This window comes from Canis aureus, chromosome X (genome assembly GCF_053574225.1).
Source record: "Canis aureus isolate CA01 chromosome X, VMU_Caureus_v.1.0, whole genome shotgun sequence".
Classification (NCBI taxonomy): Eukaryota; Metazoa; Chordata; class Mammalia; order Carnivora; family Canidae; genus Canis; species Canis aureus.
In genome coordinates, this window is record NC_135649.1 from 59,115,896 (window position 1) to 59,138,742 (window position 22,847).

The following is a 22,847-nucleotide window of genomic DNA, read 5'->3' on the forward strand; positions in this document are numbered from 1 at the left end:
CAAAGCTGTGGTTATCAAGACAGTGCGGCACTGGCACAAAAACAGACATATAGGTCAGTGGAACAGAATAGCGAATCCAGAAGTGGACCCTCAACTTTATGGTCAGCTAATATTCGACAAAGAAGGAAAGACTATCTATTGGAAGAAAGACAGTCTCTTCAATAAATGGTGCTGGGATAATGGGACATCCACATGCAGAAGAATGAAACTAGACCACTCTCTTTCACCATACACAAAGAGAAACTCAAAATGGATGAAAGATCTAAATGTGAGACAAGATTCCATCAAAATCCTAGAGGAGAACACAGGCAACACCCTTTTTGAACTCGGCCACAGTAACTTCTTGCAAGATACATCCATGAAGGCAAAAGAAACAAAAGCAAAAATGAACTATTGGGACTTCATGAAGATAAGAAGCTTTTGCACAGCAAAGGATACACTCAACAAAACTAAAAGACAACCTACAGAATCGGAGAAGATATTTGCAAATGACGTATCAGATAAAGGGCTAGTTTCCAAGACCTATAAAGAACTTATTAAACTCAACACCATAGAAACAAACAATCCAATCATGAAATGGGTAAAAGACATGAACAGGAATCTCACAGAAGAGAACATAGACATGGCCAACTTGCACATGTGAAAATGCTCTGCATCACTTGTCATCGGGACAATACAAATCAAACCCACAATGAGATACCACCTCACACCAGGGAGAATGGGGAAAATTAACAAGGCAGGAAACAACAAATGTTGCAGAGGATGTGGAGAAAGGGGGAACCCTCTTCCACTGTTGGTGGGAATGTGAACTGGTGCAACCACTCGGAAAACTGTGTGGAGGTTCCTCAAAGAGTTAAAAATAGATCTGCCCTACGACCCAGCAATTGCACTGCTGGGGATTTACCCCAAATATATAGATGCAATGAAACGCTGGGACACCTGCACCCTAATGTTTCTAGCAGGAATGTCCACAATAGCCAAACTATGGAAGGAGCCTCGGTGTCCATCGAAAGATGATGGATTAAAAAAAAAAAAAAAAAGGAAAGATGATGGATAAAGAAGATGTGGTTTATGTATACAATGGAATATTACTCAGCCATTAGAAATGACAAATTCTCACCATTTGCTTCGACGTGGATGGAACTGGAGGGTATTATGCTGAGTGAAATAAGTCATTTGGAGAAGGACAAACATTATATGTTCTCATTCATTTGGGGAATATAAATAATAGTGAAAGGGAATAGAGGGGAAGGGAGAAGAAATGGATAGGAAATATCAGAAAGGGAGACAGAACATGAAGACTCCTAACTCTGGAAACTATCTAGTGGTGGTGGAAGGGGAGGATGGCAGGGGGTGGGGGTGATTGGGTGATGGGCACTGATTGGGGTACTTCACAGGATGAGCACTGGGTGTTATTCTTATGTTGGCAAATTGAACACCAATAAAAAATAAATTTATTATTAAAAAAAAGTTTAATGCCGAAGAACTGAAAAAAAAAAGAGAAAATGATAAGTTAATTAGTTGGCTCTATTAATCTTTACTGGTGTATATGTGTACCAAATCATCATATTGTACACATTAAGCATGTACAACTTTTTGTTTAAAATATGTTTTAATATTGCTTTAACTAAATTTCCATTTAAATGAACTCAAAGTTGTAAAAAGAAGGGAAGTTATCTAGAAACTGTGTTGCCTTTAAGAACTTCCAGTGGTTTTATAGGATGTATTTTCTAGGAGTATGTTAAGTTGTAAGACTATTTTATATTATATTCACTGTGAAAATCTGTTGAGACTAGGCTTATGTCAGTTCAATAAATAATTTAGGAGCTAAATGAACTCTGACTCACTAAATAAAGAAAGGAAATAATGAAAATGATTCTCAGTTTCAGAATGAAACCCAATTCTTAGTTTGAAACATCTTGTTTTATGTATATATGTCTAGGCCCTGACATAAGCCTACTTGATATTATGAATGTCTGTTACTCCAAATTAGGTAAAAATATATACAACTTTTATGTGTTATGGGGTCCAAATATTAATGAGGAAATTTAAATAATTCCCCACTCCCTAGTTTCCAGGGACTCAACTTTACATAAATATGTTGCCTTCAGAGAGAATGACAGAACACGAGAGACTCCTAACTCTGGGAAACGAACAAGGGGTAGTGGAAGGGTAGGTGGGCAGGGGGATGGGGTGACTGGGTGACAGGCACTGAGGGGGCATTTGATGGGATGAGCACTGCTTGTTATACTATATGTTTGCAAATCGAACTTAAATAAAAAATATACAAAAATATATGGCCTTCTTGAACATTCAGAATTCAAATAAGGAGTTGGGCTCTAAATAGAAGAGGCTTACTTAGAGAAGATCAAACTTAGACTCAAAACAACATCTCTTCCAGGGAGCTATCCAGGGTACTATGCTGCATGTACCTGACGTTGTCTTAATGTTTTAATCCTATTCTTTTTTAAATCCTTTTCTTCTATATCCACCTCCAAATTTGCCTATTTTACCAGTTGAATTCCTGAAATGGGGCATCAGGGAAAAGACACTTTTTATTATATTCAACTCTGTACACTAACAATAAGTTATTAGCTTGCCAACTGTTTTTATATTATCTTAAAATACCTCTATAGGGTTTCTACCTTCTATCGGTTTTCCTTAGAAAATTTAAATTTATATTTACTTTCCAAGTCTCTGTTCATATGTCATATGAGTTCAAAGGATCTGAAATTCAAGTGAATTATTTAGGCTTTTTAAACAAAATCACTTTAAAATATGTGTGTCTTACTTTGCCTAATTATAACTTAAAAAGCAGTGGCTCTAAAATTGGAGTCCCAAAACCAGCATCATAAGAATCCCTGAGTACTTGGTAGAAATGCAAACACTAAGTTTCCAACCTCAGTTTATTGAATTAGAAACACTGGGTTTCTGCAATCTGTGTTTTGACAAAGTCCTGCAGAAAATTCTGATGCATACTTACCAGTGACTTAGAGTATGTTGTTAATAAGACCATGACTGTAAGTCTAAAATTATCTGGTTCAGTTTAATGTAAATTTTATTTAGAAACCTTAAACACTTGGAGAACCTAGTAAGCAGGTATGGATGGCACCAGGGAAATTACTTCAGTCATGGGAACTCTAATCACATGTTTTATTGTAGGGGAAAACAGTTTTGTGAATTATATGCAAAGGACAATCTGAAACTAGTTAAATTGGTAGTTGCATACATTTATATATTTCAATTGCTTTACAAATTTATGAGTATGTTTGAAGCTTGAATAGGGTAACATAGCTACTCCCATATTCTTTTTTTTTTTTTTTGAATTTTTTTTTTTATTTATTTATGATAGTCACAGAGAGAGAGAGAGAGAGGCAGAGACACAGGCAGAGGGAGAAGCAGGCTCCATGCACTGGGAGCCCGACGTGGGATTCGATCCCGGGTCTCCAGGATCACGCCCTGGGCCAAAGGCAGGCGCTAAACCGCTGCACCACCCAGGGATCCCGACTCCCATATTCTTAATCAGTGACTGGTCCACCTTATCTCAGAAAGAAGTCTCCTTAACAAGGTTCTAAGCTTTGCTAGGAACCCAATGGAAAATTGTGAATTAGGGAAGAGACATCAAGTAACTTGTCAAACTGGTGACTCAACTTTTGTGAACAATGCTGTGAAGGACATGGGCAGCCAGATTACCTTTACATCTGGCATATTCCTTTGGCTTGTAAAAAATGTATCCATTTTGTCAACTATAATTGGTTATTATATTTATTTACATCATCCTTGGAATTCATTTCCTATCATTCTATCATTTTGGTAAACCCACTAGTAAGATCAACTTTTTTTTTCCCTCAGAAAATGACATTATAACCAAATATGTTGATATGATTTGAAGAGACTCAGAAATAAAAAGAAAATAAAATTTTACTGCTTGATATTTTCTTTATATGTGATACAGCAGAATGCCTTTGTAGCACATACCGTTACTACAATTTAGTAAGTTGAAGCTAAATCATGAAATTTAACAATCTTTCATAAATATCTTAAGAGTTAGATTACAAAATGATTGTTAGTATTCTTCCTAGTCTTTAGTATTATTAAGTGATTTCACTTTTCATGCATTGTAAGCTTTGCATGCATTGTTACTGTCCAAAGAAGAAAAACTATTATCATATTTATCATTTATTTATTGTTTAATCTCATTAATTTCACCAAAAAGGCAACAATGAGCTGACATTTGATATGTGTGTATTGCTTCCATTTTCAAATTGATTTGTAGAAGGTACAAAGTTGCTATTTTTAGAAAATGAAAATTCTCTGACACTTCAAGGAATTATCTAAAGACTGTAAGTATTTGCTAAAACTTAAACATTTAAAACTTCTCTGTTTGTGTATATGAATCAATTTTTATAATTTATGTCTGAATACCTTCAAAATAAAATATTTGAATATTTTCCTAGTAGTGCTTTTATATTCTGTGTTGGCTCACCATTTTCCAGCTATTTGGATTATAAACATTGGGGAAATAGGCATAGAATACTGAGAGACTAAATGGCTCTTTCTATAATTATACCCCAAAGAAGCATTACTTTGTAAATTCTACAGTTTAGAAATCAAGACCATAGCGTAGGATCTGTGAGTGGTCTGTGATCTGGTGATCAAAGGTCCTTGGTTCATATTTTACACAACTTTAGTGGGGCCAAGAAGATTTTTATCTCTATATGGGTCAGTTAACCTTTTTCAGTTAAATTACATGACCACTTATTTTCACCTTTGATCTTGGTAATCCAATGAGTGCCATTTATCACAAGGTAAATAAGTCACTGTGAATGTTTAAGTGTACTCTTTCCTTAGTCCTGAAAATACTCAAAACACATGTTCTAATGATGGTGGAGCACATCTCATTACCTTTTATGGTGAACAATATATTATTTAGAAACTAGATATAGTACATCCCAGTTCCAGAGCCAACAAAATATTACTAAATATTGTGTAAACTTCTTTTTAAAAAATATTTTATTTATTTATTCATGAGAGACACAGAGAGACAGGCAGAGACATAGGCAGAGGGAGAAGTAGGCTTCTGGCTGGAAGCCTGATGTAGGACCCGATCCCAGGACCCCAGGATCACCACCTGCGCTGAAGGAAGATGCTCAACCAACCACTGAGCCACCCAGGTGCCTCTATTGTGTAAACTTCTAATATTATGCTCCAATAATTAGACATCCAGAGATACATGGGCATATAGAAAATTTCAGGCTAAAAATTTCCTGAAGACTAAAGAGAAAGCAAGAATATCTGCTATGTGCTATGTATACTTTTCAGAAGACTGAAGCTTGAGACTTCCTTAATAACTGCTTTTGTGCTTAAATAAAGTCATCATGTTTTTCACCAAGAATCTAAGGACCTCTGAGCTAGTTGAAATTGTATATAATAGGTCTTGGTTACTAGTAACTTAAAATCAGACAATACGTCTTTGATAAAGGGAATCAAAACAGAGCAAATAAGCATTAAACTATGCAGGGTTAAGGACAGCCCGGGTGGCTCGGCGGTTTGGTACTGCCTTCCGCCCAGGGCGTGATCCTGGAGACTCGGGATCGGGTCTCGCGTCTCGCTTCGGGCTCCCTGCATAGAGCCTGCTTCTTCCTCTGCCTGTGTCTCTGCTTCTCTCTCTGTGTCTCTTGTGAATGGATAGATAAAATCTTAAAAAAAAAAGAAAAAAGAAACTATGCAGGGTTAAGTACTGTTATACACTGTTATATTAGCCCACAGCCTCAACTGTTTCTGGCTAGAGTAGGGAAATACTGTTTGCCCATCCAACATATTGAGCACCAGACATGTGCTGTGAAATCAGATCTTAATAGGTAAATTAATTAACACCAAAATCTCAAAGTTTTTTACTAAAGAAAATTAAAGCAGTGTTGAAATAAGGATATGGCAAAAAGTTTTATGGAAGTAAAGAAGAATGGGTAACTAATTTTTCCTATGGATGAGTGGAATTAGGGTATGGAGAGGGAAGGTAATATCAGAGGGCTTTCACAGAACAACAGGGTGGGGTAGAAAGCTTGGCATCCAGCAGATGTAGTTTTAATTCTAGAATTTCCATTTAATATCTCTAAGGTATTGGTAAAATCACTGAACCTTTCTCAGGCTCAGTTTCCTCATCTGTAAAATTATCTATATAATATGAACTTTTAAAAATTGTTATGAGGGCTAAATGAATTCATGAAGAGTATATGCTTGGAGCATAGTAGGCTCTCAGTAATTGTAGTTGTCAGTATTGACTGCTATTAAAAATAAGTTGTTTAGAAAGAGTAGGATAAGGAAGATACAATAACATGTGCATAGATCTGACTGGAATTTGAGATGGTAGATGAAACTGGAAAGATAGAGGCCAGTTGGTGAGAACATTCACATTAAGAGCTAATAAGTGTGGATGCTTTACTAGCAATGATGAATTATCATTGAGGAATTTTGATTCCTGGGCTGCCAGTGAGGAGGATGGATTGGAGAAAGAGTATACATTTGGAGTCAGAAAGACAGGTTAAGAGGAATCATTAGTATAACTAGTCCAAGAACATATTCTATGAGGTGAACAGAGACAGTGATAATGCAGGATGGAGCAGATATTTAAAAAAAATATTTGAGATAGATGTAGAGGGACTTAACTGAAAGAACTGAGAAACAGGGATTTATTAAAATCCTTGAATTGAGGAAGGGATTTTGATTTTTTTAAATGAGAGAGATGTATGCATGTTTATAAGCTAAGAGGAATGTTGAATGAATAAACATTTATGAAGGTGAAATTTAATACAGAGTGGGATATTAATTAGCCATAAAGAGAATGAAATCTTGCTATTTGCAAGAACATGGATGGAACTAGAGAATATTATGCTAAATGAAATAAGTCAGTCAGAGAAAGACAGATACCATATGATTTCACTCATATGTAGAATTTAAGAAACAAAACACATGAACATAGGGGGGAAAAGGCAAACCAAGAAACAGATTCTTAGCTCTAGAGAACAAAATGGAAGGTTACTAGAGGAGGGGATGGGTTAAGTAGGTGATGGGTATTAAACAGGGCATTTGTGATGAACACTGGGTGTTGTATGTAAATTTGAATCACTATATTCTACAGTTGAAACTAATATTATGCTGTATGTTAACTAACTGGAGTTTAAATAAAAATTCAGAGAAAAAAAGAAATACATTCATAGTGAAGAAGCTTCTTAATATAGTTGATGTGGTGTATTTACCAAATGCATAAAACAATAATAGCAAAGGACATGTTAATTCATTCAGCAAATATTTACTGAGCCTCATTTTTTTTTTACTGAGCCTCATTATGTTCCAAGCATTATGCTAAGTGTTCAGGGAAATAAATAAACAAATATCGACCATATGTTGATTGTTGTTATGAAGAAAAAAGCAGGGCGAAGTTAGAGTTATGGGGATGGTGTTTTAGAAAGGACAGTCATAGAAACACTCTGAAGGAACATTTATTTGAACAGCAAACTAGGTGGATGGTGGAGGTCATTAATTGCCTGGAGAAGTCCAGACAAGGAAAACCTTGGTTGAGGTTGAATCAAGAATTCGGTTTTGAGTAGATTAAGTTTGAGATACCTATTAGGTATTTAAGTAAAATAGGCAGTTGTGTATACAAGTCTTGACTTCGAGAAAGAGTTTGAGGCTGGAGATAAACTTTGAAAGGTCTCAGCATACAGATGAGATTTAAAGCCATGGAACTGGATGTGCTATGGAAATACCTAGGATATTGGGAAACATAGGGGTGGAGAATATAATACTGAAGTTTCTACTTTTAGAAACTGGGAAAATGAGGGGTTGTCCTGCAAAGGGAACTGAGAAGAAATGGCCAGTGTTGTAGGAGGAAAATGAACAAACAGTTTTGTTCTGGAGGCCAAACAAGAAAATGTTTAAATAAAGAGGGAATCATAAAAAAAAGAAGGAAAGACGAAAGAAAGAAAGAAAGAAAGAAAGAAAGAAAGAAAGAAGAAAGAAAGAAAGAAAGAAAGAAAGAAAGAAAGAAAGAAAGAAGAAAGAAAGAAAGGAGAAAAGAGTCCTGAACTGCATCAAACACTAATGAGTGGCTCAGCAAGTTAAGGTCAGTAACTATGCATTTTTGCGGATGGGAAAGGTCCAGTAGAGGAAAAAAAACAAAACAAAACCATGATGCTAAGGGGAGTGGTGAAGGAGAATTGCAGAAAACAAAGCTGAGTAGCAAGAAGGGATGAGATCCAATGCTCAAAATGATGGGTCTTTTTTTTTAAATATATGTTTTAAAGATTTTATTTGTTTATTCATGAGACACACACACACACACACACAGAGAGAGAGAGAGAGAGAGAGAGAGAGAGGCAGAGACACAGGCAGAGGGAGAAGCAGGCTCCATGCCCATGCTCGATTCAGGGAGTCCAGGATCAGGCCCTGGGCTGAAGGCGGTGCTAAACCGCTGAGCCACCCGGGCTGCCCAAAATGATGGGGCTTATTTAAGAACACTGCCAGTTCAGCCAAACAGGAATTCATGCAACTGTGTGCATGTGCACATTTTCACTGTTTATAGCTCCATGCACCCACTACCTGGAAAGTTTTCACTTTTACAGAATCATATTTTGTAAAGCTCACTTTTCCCCTGGGATTGTAAGCAGTGGAGGTGGGAGGGCACCATTAGTGATCTTTGTTTGCAATTCAATGCCAACCTCTGTGGCTTGCTTTTTACTTCCACAGTGCTGCACGCCAGATGGTGAAATAAATGGAGGGCATACTTCAGTGTTTTCCTCAAGCGCAACACCGCAGCCTTGGGTGTAGTATTGGGGAAAGGGTGCTTGCGTTTTATATTGATCCTTAGAAACCTCTCCAAGGTACTGAGCCTCCTTGTTGCTGTTACCTTTGCTATTTTAAGTCTCTTTGAAGTGTCAAAGGTGGAATCACTTTTTTTACGATGGCTTCTGAAGTGTTTCAATAAGGAGCTCATTGATCATCCCCGTGTGGTTTATTTACGTGTTATATTGCTGGCTCCTAGTACAGAGCAGAGTAGCAGACCGGTAAAGGTTTGATTAGAAGAAGACAGAAAAATGATTATTACTTTCACTACAGGTCTAATACCTTTAGAGCAGGGTAGGGGTTGAGATTAGCTTCCAACATTCTGCCTTCAATGCCACAAGTAGGGTCCAATAAGTGGCATATTTATGTGCACGTGTGTATGAACCCTAGAAATACTGTGTGCCATCAATACTATAAGGGCAACCAGAGGGAAGTGCTGAGAGGGACTGGGGTGGGGGGTGGAGGAGTTTGGGAGCATAGGTGTACTAATTTATTTTAAATGCATTTTCTTCCTGCCTCCTGCTTCTAGAGGCCCATTGTATACTGTACTAAATCCCCGCTCTACTATTCATCACTATACAAAAATGGGTGTGGTTCGGTGTATAGGACACCCGCTTTTGTGAGCCCTGCAAGCAGATATTCCTGGAGTCCTCCCCAGACACTAACTGCTCCAATGCTCCAGAGCATCTCCCTGTTTCTACATTCATTTTGGGAATCCTCCCGCCTGCAAGCCGCCTTCGTAGACTTGAGAGGGCCTGCTGAGCATGTGTGAACAGAGACGCGCATGCTCCATGAAGTGGGCAGGTTTACTGCAGCGCTAGCAGTGGCTTTTACTACTCTTCTCCTGCCTCCTAGCCCTGCGCGTCCTCCTCCCCTCTTACCCACCCCCAACCACGCGGTCCTCGGTATTCACCCCAGCTCTTCTTTCCCACCTCCTCTTCACCTGGGGCTGGGGAATCTCCATTGACGTTCGAGTGACGCTACTGTGCTGCTGCAGCCGCGGGGGAGGGGGGCGGGGGGTGGGGTCCAGGAGCTGCACAGGTGAAGCCGCCGCTGCCGCCATATTGACAGAGCTGGGTACGGGGAGGAGGCCCTAGGAAGCGGGGTGGGCGACAGAGTCAACGCCGAACGACCGTCGTGGTGGCGGCAGTGGTGAGCACAAGCCGAGGGGAACTCTCCGTGAGGCAGCATAGAGTTTTCTTGTCTATGGGGAGCAGCTGCCTGTGGAGACGGTCCTCCGCTCACAGCCTCTGAGGGGACCCTGAAGCTAGGGCAGCGGTCGCTGAAGGAGGGGCTAGGGTTTTCGCTGGTGGTGGCGGCGGCTGGCAAGCTCAAACGACGCGATGCGCGGTTGCGCCAGCGGTTGGCAGCTCCTGCCCAAGTGCTCCTGAAGGGGCTATGCTACCGTTCGCTCCTCAGGACGAGCTTTTGAACCAAGAAATGGAGGTTTTCGGAGGCGGCGCGAGCAGCGGCAAGGTTAGTTATGGTGGCCAAGGGCTGGAGCCATCCCCCTTCCTCTCAGGACCCTGGCTAGAGGCCCAAGAGAGAAGGTCTTGGGGCTAGGGAGCGGGGTGCCCAGGCAAGCCCCGTTGAGGCTGCGGGACAGCGAAGCATGCTCTGCTTCAACTGTGCTTTCGCTCGGGAGATGACGGGCTAGGGCTAGGGCTTGGGGAGTGAGCAGCCCAGATCTGGGCTCTGTCTCAGAAGGAGCTCCTGCCTCTCGGGCTATGCTGGAGTTGTGACTAAGTTTCTTCACTTTGCGACCTGAAGTGGGACTGGGGAACGCGCCAGGTACAGCGCCCCGCTCAGCACTTTCCTCTTTCTCTGCTGCGCCAGGTTTGCTCTCTGGGGTCACTTTGAGGGACAGCTGCTGACTCCAGCTAGCTGTTTAATCCCGGATACTTTTAGGAACCCAGCGCAACAAAAACATACCTAGATGACAGAATAACTCTGGGGACATTTGCTCGTAGGAATGTGTACTCCTTACTTGGCTTTCTAGTTTCTCCATGGCATGTTGTGGTTTTTGTAAGAACCCATTTGGAGATTAATTGGCGGCTGGGTTTCATGATTTACTATGTGATGTTCTGTATTCTCCTCAATTCTACCACCCTCTTCCTCCTTTTTTCTTTCCCCAACTGCTGCCCCCGCTCCATTGGTCGGTAAAAGAAAACACAAAGTAAACCCTAGGCCTTATAAGATGAATCTTTGGAAGACTACGAGGTTCAACCAGAATATTTTTGCTTCTCCTCTCTTCCCGCTCTTCTGAAACTGTTCTGATTGGACTTAGGTCAGCTGTGCAGTGAAAACTTACATGTGCACAGGTACTCTATTTTTAGTGTTGTGGCTAGTAACGGGCAGCATTTAAACTCTAAAAACAAGACTTTGGGGATAGAAAGATCCTTTTCTGACAACTTAATAGATTGACAGCTTAATACTCCAGTAGAGGCCACAGTAGACCTCATAAAAAGTACTGAAGACCAAATTGATTCACAGTAGGATATTTTGCGGTAGGATTGGCAATCACAGTTCTCCACATCTCAAGATGCTAATTTGTCTTCAAGTACTTGCTCCATCCTTAAAAATACACTTTGGACTGTTCTCTGTTTAATTCATTCTTTTTTCTTTTTCACTTTTCCAAATAAATTGATGTTAAAATTCTGTGCCAGGATAACATTGAACAAGAAGTATAATAGAAATAAATTCAGAAGGAGTCTAAAGTTGAACCTTTTCCACTATAGTTAATATTTTACTAGTAAACTGAGCAGTTCCAAAATACATTTTAATATTCTACATCTCTTAACAGAATAAATGAAGAAAGGTAAATTTCTTCTTGGACTATGGCAATGTTTCATACTTGCAACAATTTTCTAGCAAGACTGTTCAAAGGGAGAGGAATGTTATTTTATTCACATATGTAATCAGTTGACTTACAGTTCCAGGTTTAGAAAAAGTTAAATGTTTGTATATAAGGATGGGGTGGGGGATGGAGAGCCTTTTGCATGCCTGCTATTTTATAATTTTTGTTAAATTTGAATTGAGAAATGTTTTGAATCATAATTACCATATAATGTTTGTCCTTCTCTGATTGACTTATTTCACTCAGCATAACACCCTCCAGTTCCATCCATGTCAAAGCAAATGGTGGGTATTTGTCGTTTCTAGTGGCTGAGTAATATTCCATTATATACATATACCACATCTTCTTTATCCATTCATCTTTTTTTTAATTTTTTTAATTTATTTATGATAGTCACAGAGAGAGGGAGAGAAAGAGAGACAGGCAGAGGGAGAAGCAGGCTCCATGCACCGGGAGCCCAATGTGGGATTCGATCCCGGATCTCCAGGATCGCGCCCTGGGCCAAAGGCAGGCGCCAAACCACTGCGCCACCCAGGGATCCCTCCATTCATCTTTGATGAACACTGAGGCTCCTTCCACAGTTTGACTATTGTGGACATTGGTGCTGTAAACATTGGGGTGCAGGTGTTCTGGTGTTTCACTGTATCTGTATCTTTGGGTTAAATCCCCGGCAGTGCAATTGCTCGGTCGTAGGGCAGATCTATTTTTAACTGTTTGAGGAACCTCCACACAGTTCTCTGAGTGTCTGCACCAGTTCACATTCCCACCAACAGTGCAAGAGGGTTCCTCTTTCTCCACATCCTCTCCAACATTTGTTGTTTCCTGATTTGTTAATTTTCGCCATTCTCACTGGGGTGAGGTGGTATCTCATTGTGGTTTTGATTTGGATTTCCTTGATGGCAAGTGATGCGGAGCATTTTCTCATGAGCTTATTGGCCGTGTCTATGTCTTCCTCTGTGAGATTTCTGTTCATGTCTTTTGCCCATTTCATGATTGGATTGTTTGTTTCTTTGCTGTTGAGTTTACTAAGTTCTTTATTGATCTTGGATACAAGCCCTTTATCAGATAGGTCATTTGCAAATATCTTGTCCCATTCTGTAGGCTGTCTTTGAGTTTTGTTGACTGTTTCTTTTGCTGTGCAGAAGCTTTTGATCTTGATGAAGTCCCAATAATTCATTTTTGCTTTTGTTTCTCTTGCCTGCATGGATATATCTTGCAAGAAATTGCCGTGTCCAAGTTCAAAAAGGTGTTGCCTGTGCTCTCCTCTAGGATTTTGATGGAATCTTGTCTCACAGTTAGATCTTTAATCCATTTTGAGTTTTTCTTTGTGTATGGTGTAAGAGAATGGTACAGTTTCATTCTTCTGCATGTGGATGTCCAATTTTTCCAGCACCATTTATTGAAGAGACTTTTTTTCCAGTGGATAGTCTTTCCTGCTTTGTCGAATATTAGTTGACCATAGAGTTGAGAGTCCATTCTGAGTTCTGTATTCTGTTTCATTGATCTATGTGTCTGTTTTTGTGCCAGTACCACACTGTCTTGATGACCACAGCTTTGTAGTACAACCTGAAATCTGGCATTGTGATGCGCCCAGATATGGTTTTCTTTTTCGATATTCCCCTGGCTATTCGGGGTCTTTTCTGATTCCACACAAATCTTAAGATGATTTGTTCCAACTCTCTGAAAAAAGTTCATGGTATTTTGATAGGGATTGCATTAAATGTGTAAATTGCCCTGGGTAACATTGACAATTTCAATATTAATTCTTCCAATCCATGAGCATGGAATATTTTTCCATCTCTTTGTGTCTTCCTCAATTTCTTTCAGAAGTGGTCTGTAGTTTTTAGGGTATAGATCCTTTACCTGTTTGGTTAGGTTTATTCCTAGGTATCTTATGCTTTTGGGTGCAATTGTCAATGGTATTGACTCCTTAATTTCTCTTTCTTCAGTCTCATTGTTAGTGTATACAATTTTAGCTCTTTTTTTTTTTTCAATTTTAGCTCTTGAGTGGATTTTGTCAGGATGAAGAGGTGTTACCTAAGGTGTGATTGGATATTGGGCGCTCCTGGGTAAGGATTATAAAGAATAGCTTGATTTGGTAAAGTTTTCATGAGTTAGTGCTATGTACATTACAGTATGCATTTAACTGTTTTTTTTTTTTTTGTGAAAGTGTTTGCTTTCTGAAGAAGGAATTGATCATAGTTTTCAAATTGCATATTATATCATATTATATTGTATTGTAATTGCTACTTGTATTTATTTTTCTCCCAAGTTTTTATTTTAATTCCATTTACTTGACATACAATGTAATATTAGTTTCAGGTGTAGAATTTAGTGATTCAACCCTTACATACCACACCCTTACTCATTTCAAGTGCCCTCCTTAATACCCATCACCTATTTAACCCATTGTTCCACTCACCTCCCCTCTGGTAACCATCAGTTTGTTCTCTATAGGTAAGATTCCATTTCTTGGTTTTCCTCTCTTTTTTACCCCCATATTTGTTTTGTTTCTTAAATTCTACATATGAGTGAAATCATATGGTATTTTTCTTTCTTTCACTGACTTATTTCACTTAGCATAATACTCACTAGCTCGAGCCATACCCTTGCAAATTCTTTTTATAGCTGAGTAATATTTCTCTATATACATACACACACAGATATATGGAAAGTTTGAGTTCTTTGGATGCCTTTTTATTTCTTTTTGTTACTGTGGATAGGACTTCTAGTAACATGTTAAATAACATTGGTAAGAGTAGAAATCCCTGTCTTGTTCCTGACCACGGAGGAAAAGCTCTCAGTTTTTCATACATGAACTTTATTATGTTGATGTATGTACCCTCTAACCCTAATTTTTTGAGGGTTCTTATCATGAGGGTTAGATGTACAGATACTTTTTCTTTATCTACTAAATGGGTCATTTGTTTCTTATCCTTTCTTTTATAAGTGTGGTATCTCACATTGATTATTTTGTGATTATTGAACCACTCTTGTAGCCCAGGAGTAAATCCCACTTGATTGTGGTGAATGATTCTTTTAATATACTGTTTGATTAGATTTGGTAGTATTTTATTGGGCATTTTTGCAACCATTTTCATTAGGGATATTGTCCTGTAGTTCTCTTTATAGTGGAATCTTTGATCTTGGAATCAGGATAATGCTGGCTTCATAAAATGAGTTCGGAAGTTTTCCTTCTATTTCTATTTTTTAAGACAGTTTGAGAAGAATAGGAATTAACTCTTCTTTAAGTGTTTGATAGAATACTCCTGTGAAGGTATCTGGCCCTGGATTTTTGTTTGTTGGGAGATGTTTTTTATTATTGATGGAGTTTTTTGCTGATTCTTGGTCTATTCAATTTTTTTTTTAATTCAAGTTTTCTATTTCTTCCTGTTTCAGTTTTGGTAATTTATATGTTTCTAGGAATTCATCCATTTCTTCCAGGTTGTCCAGATTTGGCATATAATTTTTTATAATATTCTTTTGTAATTGTTCGTATTTCTGTGGTATTGGTTGTTATTTCTCTTCTGTAATTTGTTTTTTTTTAATTTATTTTTTATTGGTGTTCAATTTACTAACATACAGAATAACCCCCAGTGCCCGTCACCCGTTCACTCCCACCCCCCGCCCTCCTCCCCTTCTACCACCTCTAGTTCGTTTCCCAGAGTTAGCAGTCTTTACGTTCTGTCTCCCTTTCTGATATTTCCCACACATTTCTTCTCCCTTCCCTTATATTCCCTTTCACTATTATTTATATTCCCCAAATGAATGAGACCATATAATGTTTGTCCTTCTCCGACTGACTTACTTCACTCAGCATAATACCCTCCAGTTCCATCCACGTTGAAGCAAATGGTGGGTATTTCTCATTTCCAATAGCTGAGTAATATTCCATTGTATACATAAACCACATCTTCTTTATCCATTCATCTTTCGTTGGGCACCGAGGCTCCTTCCACAGTTTGGCTATCGTGGCCATTGCTGCTAGAAACATCGGGGTGCAGGTGTCCCGGCGTTTCATTGCATTTGTATCTTTGGGGTAAATCCCCAACAGTGCAATTGCTGGGTCGTAGGGCAGGTATATTTTTAACTGTTTGAGGAACCTCCACACAGTTTTCCAGAGTGGCTGCACCAGTTCACATTCCCACCAACAGTGTAAGAGGGTTCCCTTTTCTCTGCACCCTCTCCAACATTTGTTGTTTCCTGCCTTGTTAATTTTCCCCATTCTCACTGGTGTGAGGTGGTATCTCATGGTGGTTTTGATTTGTATTTCCCTGATGGCAAGTGATGCAGAGCATTTTCTCATATGCATGTTGGCCATGTCTATGTCTTCCTCTGTGAGATTTCTGTTCATGTCTTTTGCCCATTTCATGATTGGATTGTTTGTTTCTTTGGTGTTGAGTTTAATAAGTTCTTTATAGATCTTGGAAACTAGCCCTTTATCTGATATGTCATTTGCAAATATCTTCTCCCATTCTGTAGGTTGTCTTTGAGTTTTGTTGACTGTATGCTTTGCTGTGCAAAAGCTTCTTATCTTGATGAAGTCCCAATAGTTCATTTTTGCTTTTGTTTCTTTTGCCTTCGTGGATGTATCTTGCAAGAAGTTACTATGGCCGAGTTCAAAAAGGGTGTTGCCTGTGTTCTTCTCTAGGATTTTGATGGAATCTTGTCTCACATTTAGATCTTTCATCCATTTTGAGTTTATCTTTGTGTATGGTGGAAGAAGATGGTCTAGTTTCATTCTTCTGCATGTGGATGTCCAATTTTCCCAGCACCATTTATTGAAGAGACTGTCTTTCTTCCAATGGATAGTCTTTCCTCCTTTATCGAATATTAGTTGCCCATAAAGTTCAGGGTCCACTTCTGGATTCTCTATTCTGTTCCACTGATCTATGTGTCTGTTTTTGTGAGCAGATCAGCGGCCCCGCCCCAGAGCCTCCAGGCCCTGCAGACGGAGTTCCTGCTGGAGCTGAATCCAGGTTTCCAGAGCTGCCCCGCCACTGGGGCTGTTCCTCCTGTGGCCTCACGGGGTAAACAACCCCCACTGAGCCCTGCACCAGGCAGGGGCACAGCAGCTCCCCCAACTGCTAACACCTGAAAATCAGCACAACAGGCCCCTCCCCCAGAACACCAGCTAGACTAACTGACAACTTCCAGGAGAAGCCAAGGGACTTAAAGTACACAGAATCAGAAGATACTCCCCCGTGGTTCTTTTTTTTTTTTTTTTTTTTTTGCTTTTTGATTTGTTTTCTCTTCTGTAATTTGTGATTTTATTTATCTGGTTCCTTTCTCTGTACTTTTTGATAAGTCTGGCTCAATGTTTATCAATTTTATTAATTTTTTCAATGAACCAGTTCCTGATTTCATTGATCTGTTTTATTGTTTTCTTCGTTTCTATATAATTTATTTCTGCTCTATTCTTTATTGCCCTTCTTCTGCTGGCTTTGGGCTTCATTAGTTTTACTTTTTTTCTAGCTCCTTTATATGTAATGTTAGGTTGTCTACTTTAGAATTTTTTTCTTTTTGACATAGGCCTGACCGGTTTTGCTGCATCCCAAAGGTTTGGACCATTGTGTATTCATTTTCATTTGTTTCCGTGCATTTTTTTGTTCTTTGATTTCCTGGTTCATCCATTCATTCTTTAGTAGCATGATGTTTGACCTCCATGTATTTGTGGTCTTTCCAAATTTTTTCTTGTGATTGACTTCCAGGATCATAGTGTTGTGGTCAGAAAACATGCATACTATGATCTCATTCATTTTGCACTTTTTGAGGTCTGTTTGTGACATCATATGTGATTTAGTCTATAGAATGTCCCATGAGCACTTGAAGAGAATGTGTGCCCTGCTGTTTTAGGGTGGAACGTTCTGTTAATATCTGTTAAGTCCATCTGGTCCAGTTTGTCTTTCATTTTTTTAAAAGATTTTTAATTTATTCACGAGAGACATAGAAAGACAGGCAGAGACATAGGCAGAGGGACTCCATCTCAGGACCTCAGGATCACTCCTTGAGCCTAAGGTAGACACTCCCTGAGCCACCCGAGTGTCCCCAGTTTGTCTTTCAAAGCCATTTTCTCCTTGTTGATTTTCTGCTTAGATGATTGATGTAAATGGAGTGTTAAAGTCTTTGACTATTATATTATTATTATCAATGAATTCCTTTAAGCTTGTTATTAATTATTTTATATATTTGGCTTGCTCTCATGTTTGGGGCATAAATATTTAAAACTGTTAGATTTTCTTGCTGGATAGTTCCCTTTATTATGATACAGTGCTTGTCCTCATCTTTGATTGTAGTCTTTGGTTTAAAATCTAGTTTTTCAGATATAAGTTTGTTACTCCAGCTTTCTTTTGACATCCATTTGCATGATAAATATTTTTCCATTCCCTCACTTTCAATCTGCAGGTATCTTTAGGTCTAAAATGCATCTCTTGTAAGCAGCATATAGATGTCTCTAGCTATCTTTTTTCACATCTGTTCTGACACCTTATGTCTTTTGATTGGAGCATTTAGTTTACTTGCATTCAACGATTATTGATAGATATGTATTAAGTGCTATTTTAGTATTTGTTTTGTCATTGTTTCTGGAGATTTTCTCTGTTCCTTTCTTGTCCTTGTCACTTTTGGTCTTTTCCAATCAAAGAGTCCCCTTTAATATTTCTTGCAGTGCTGGTTTAATGATTATGAACTCCTTTTGTTTTTGTTTTCTGAGAAACCCTTTATCTCTCCTATTTTGAATGATAGCCTTGCTGGATAGAGTATTCTTGGCTACAGATTTTTCTCATTCAGCACTTTAAATATATTATGCCACTCCCTTCTGACTTCCAAAGTTTCTTTTGAGAGATCTGTAACTAGACTTATGGGTCTTCCTTTGTAAAGTAGACACTGCTTTTGTTTTGCTGCTTTTAGGATTTTTTCTTTATCATTATATTTTGTAAATTTAATTACAATGTGTTTTGGTGTTGGCCTGTTTTTGATTTTGATGGGAGTTCTCGTACCTCCTGGATCTGAGTATTTGTTTCCTTCCCCACATTAGAGAAGTTTTCAGCCATTATTTCCTGAAATTAATTTCCTGTCCCTTTTTAACTCTTCTTTTTCTGGGATTCCTATGATACAAATGTAATTATGTTTCATGCAGTCACTGGGTTCCCTAAGTCTATTCTCACGTTCTGTAATTCTTCTTTCTTTTGCTCAGCTTCATTATTTTCTTTTATCCCTTATTCATTCCTTTACTTCTTCGATCTTTGTGTTCTCTGCATCCTGTCTATTTAAGATCTCAGTTACTGCATTTTCATTTCTTTTTGAAAAAAAATATTATTTATTTATTTTAGAGAGAGAGAGAGAAGAGAAGAAAAGAGAGAGAAAGAAAGGCAGAGACATGGGCAGAGGAAGAAACAGGCTCTATGTGGGGAGCTGATGTGTGACTCAATCTCAGGACCCTGGGATCACAATCTGAGCCAAAGGCAGATGCTCAACCACTGAGAAATGCACATGCCCTGCATTTTTCATTTCTGACTGTTTTTTGACTCTTTTATCTCTACAGAAGGACATCCCTGAAGTCTACCATTCTTTTCTCAATCCCAGCGAGTATCCTTATGATTGTTGCTTTAAATTCTCTATCAGGCATGTTACATGTATCTGTTTCACTTAGATCTTTTGTTGTGACCTTATTTTGTTCTTTCATTTGGAATAAATTTTTCCATTTTGTCCTTTTGTCTAAGTCTCCATCTTCTTCTATATGTTAGAAATGCCTGTTATGTTTCCTGATCCTGAGAATAATGGCTTTATGCAGAAGTGGTCCTATAATGTCCAGGATCTGGTGCTTTAGGAAGTATCTTGGTGTGTGCTGTTTGTGCTTTTCTGTTTTAATTTGCTTGCTCTAGCCTTCAGACCTGTCTGCAGAGGCTCTCCTTACCTGCAGTGGGTGGTGTTTGGCCCTTGGCTAGAGTGTGATGAGTTTTAACTAGCTGTGCTCTGGTCTGCTTGATAAATGAGTCCTGATGCTACTGCCACTAGAACTGAAGCCTTGCAGATCTCTCTGTTTGGGAGATGTGGTGTGGGAAGAGATTTCTGCTGGTCTTCTGGGGGAAGAGGCCTCCTGCAACGGGACAGAGGCATACTTGACCTAATAGCTCTAAACCAGCACAGTACAGGGATGCTGAACCTCGTGTAAACAGGTTAGGCCACCAGTATTGGTGGTATGGTGCTGAGGGTGGTTCTGTGTTTATGCTGAGGGGTAGGGGAAGGAAATGGCCAACACATTTGTCCCTGGAGTGAGGTCTCTGTGCTTTCTGCTTTCGGGGAAGTACCCCAGGAAGAGCAAACAGTCTCCCTGCTGTGTGTCCATTTTCCCCCCACCTCCCATTGCTGTCTGTATGCTGTCTGTTTTGGGACTGTTTTACTGCCTTCTCTCCAGAAGTAGTGCAATACCCTCTAAGTTCTTTCCCAGCCAACCCTGGGGACATTCAGAACTCAATGCTCTAGTGGGTCTTGTCATCAGCAGCCTGTGCCAGTCCTCTGGCATCCATTTGGATGGAGACAGTTTCAATGTGCTGGGATTGAGGGAGGCTTGACCTGGAAGCACAGTTGTACCAGAGCACAGGGATGTGGGACCCAGAATAAGCAGGCTACACAGCTAATGTGGGGGCTGAGCTGCCCTTAGCAGGTGGCTCTGTGTTTATGCTGAGAGGTGGGGGAGGAAAATGGAGAGGCATGTCTGTGAATGCTATCTCTCATGGAGGAGCTCCCAGAAGAGTTAGTAATCTCCAGTCTGTGACCCAGGCAGTTCCTCAGATCCTCAGGTCACTCTTTCCATTCTGTCTGCACCTGGTGGTGTTTGCCTGCCTCTCTCTAGGAGTAGTGCAGCATCCTCAGGGTTTTGTCCCAGACTAGCTTGCTGACTTTTAAAACTCCATCCTTCAAGCCCTGCTGGTTGCAAAAACTCATGAAAATCAGCCCCTGTCATTTTTCTAGCCAGTGGCTACAGGGAACTGTTATCCTTATGAGTCCCCTGTATGCTTCTCTCTCTCTCTCTCTCTCTCTTATTATTTAAAGAAATTAATTTTGAGAGTAATAAAGTTCACTGATAAAAACAGTTTGGGATTAAAGGCACAGACTTGGGCAGCCCAGGTGGCTCATCGGTTGGGCACCATCTTCAGTCCAGGGCCTGATCCTGGAGACCCAGGATCAAGTCCCGCGTCCGGCTCCCTACATGGAGCCTGCTTCTCCCTCTGCCTGTGTCTCTGCTTCTCTCTTTCTCTCTCTCTCTGTTTCTCATGAATAAATAAATAAAATCTTTAAAAAATAAAATAAAGGCACAGACTTTAAATATTTAACCAGAATTTCTAATATATGGCAGATTAGGAAAAAAGTGCTAGTTTTAATTCAATGAGACCCTGTAGTAATAGAGGAAAGAACGTGGGATTTGGTGGCTTAATCTGGGTTCTGATCTCACCACCAAGTCATACTAGATATGTGACCCAGTGCAAGTCACCTAACTTCTCTGAGACTGAGTTTCTTCATCTGTAAATGGGGGAAAAAATCTTTAAGCACTGTGTGTAAACAAATTCATTAATTACTGGGTGTAATACACTTATCAAGGTGTTTTGAAAACAAAACAAGATGAAATTATTTTTCAGTACCAACATGAAGGCATATGTTACAATGCAATTGTTTTAAGGAAGGGGGGAAAATCAATTCAATCTTACTTCAGGTCTACCAGCAAATTTTGTTTTTAGCTTGTTATAGCAGTATTATGCATAAATAATTAGACTTTTGATGCTTTGGGTTGTTTGTTCAGATGAGAGTGTGTAGGAGAGCAACAGAAATTTGTCTAGCTTAATTTCTTGGACAAGATACTCTGTTTCATTACAAAATGCTGGGGGTTGTTTTATAGATAGTGAATATAGTTTGACTGAAAAGGGTGTAATCTCATCAAATTAAACCATGGCTACTTTTGTTTAGAAAACCCAAAACTAAAGGTAACAATAAATAAAAGGTGCTTTGCATATAGTAGGTCTCTAATACACAGTAGTTTCTTCTGTTCTCTCATAGTCGTCATAATTCCACTTTCCTTGCCCTTAAACTCTGAATAATTGTCACCTATATTAAAACCTGGGGATTTAGATCACCTTGGTCATGGCCCCCAGTTTTCCCTGTTATGAGCAGTTTTTCTTAAGACTTCTTTCCTATATCTGAACATTTTATTGAAGTATAGTAATCACATCTGTAATCACAGATAAGGTGATTCAGGGATAAAATATTAACTTAGGAGCACTATGGGGAATATGAGACAATTCCATTTGCTGTAACTGGCTATTGAGGTGTTTCACTGACATTTACTTTTTACTTTTGTCATGGTGGGAATTGTTTCAGTTCATCAAGTGTTTATAGGGTACAAGGCAGTGTAGTACATAGTACTGTAATATGAAATGTCTGAAGATATTACCACCCTGAGTCTCACGCTAATCCCATGGGTTTACATTTAGGTGGACAAGGTAGGCATGTGTAGAAATTTATATTAATCACAAGACCATCAACAATGAGATGGTTGTGGTCATGGTTTAGGGATAGATCTGTTAATGCCTTGTTAAGGAGGTGGAATGTGAGCAGGGCATTAGAGAGGATAATATTTTCACAGACAGATATGGAAAGGAATAAGTTTCTGGTGGATGGGGACAATGTAAGCAAACACATGAAGACGTTCTTGGAGAAAGGAAGAATCTAATATGGTTAGGGTATAAGTCTGTGATGTGAAAATGAAGATATACTGTGAGATGAGGTAGGGGACATACTGAAGGTAGGCTAGGCCCTGATTGTATGGGATTTTAAAAGCCAGTTTAAGGGTTTGGTGTTAATTTGTAAAGGACAGCTGATAAAGGTTGTTGAGGACATGGGTAATATGACCAGATCTGTGCTTTGAAAAATAACTGACGTCAGTGTGTAGGATGAGTTAGAGTGAGGAAGGACTGAAGATGGGGAATACCAGCTAGAAGGGTATTATATTAGTGGAAGTAGTAGTGGAATTTTTGAACTAGAGAAAAAGGGGAAGAAAAGAGAGAACTGATGGGATAGAAATTGCAGATGAAATAGTTAGAATTTGGCAACTGATTAAAAGTAAGAGGGAAGAATAAAAAACAACAGATATTAG

At 39.2% G+C, this 22,847-nt stretch overlaps 2 protein-coding genes across 7 annotated transcripts in view; both read left to right on the forward strand.

The window, feature by feature from the left end:
- HDX (highly divergent homeobox) overlaps nt 1-3,409 on the forward strand; it is a 306,534-nt gene extending 303,125 nt beyond the window's left edge. For both annotated transcript variants that reach the window (XR_013374357.1, XR_013374360.1), the window contains one exon: nt 3,353-3,409. The gene's annotated coding sequence lies outside the window, so the exon portion shown is untranslated. The remainder of the gene's footprint in view (nt 1-3,352) is intronic.
- A 6,232-nt stretch (nt 3,410-9,641) lies between these two features.
- RPS6KA6 (ribosomal protein S6 kinase A6) overlaps nt 9,642-22,847 on the forward strand; it is a 194,505-nt gene continuing 181,299 nt past the window's right edge. For all 5 annotated transcript variants that reach the window (XM_077890401.1, XM_077890400.1, XM_077890399.1 and 2 more), the window contains exon 1: nt 9,642-10,317. Coding sequence is in view for 3 of the 5 variants with exons in the window: in XM_077890399.1 (XP_077746525.1) it covers nt 10,240-10,317 (78 nt within the window). In the remaining 2 variants the exon portion in view is untranslated. The remainder of the gene's footprint in view (nt 10,318-22,847) is intronic.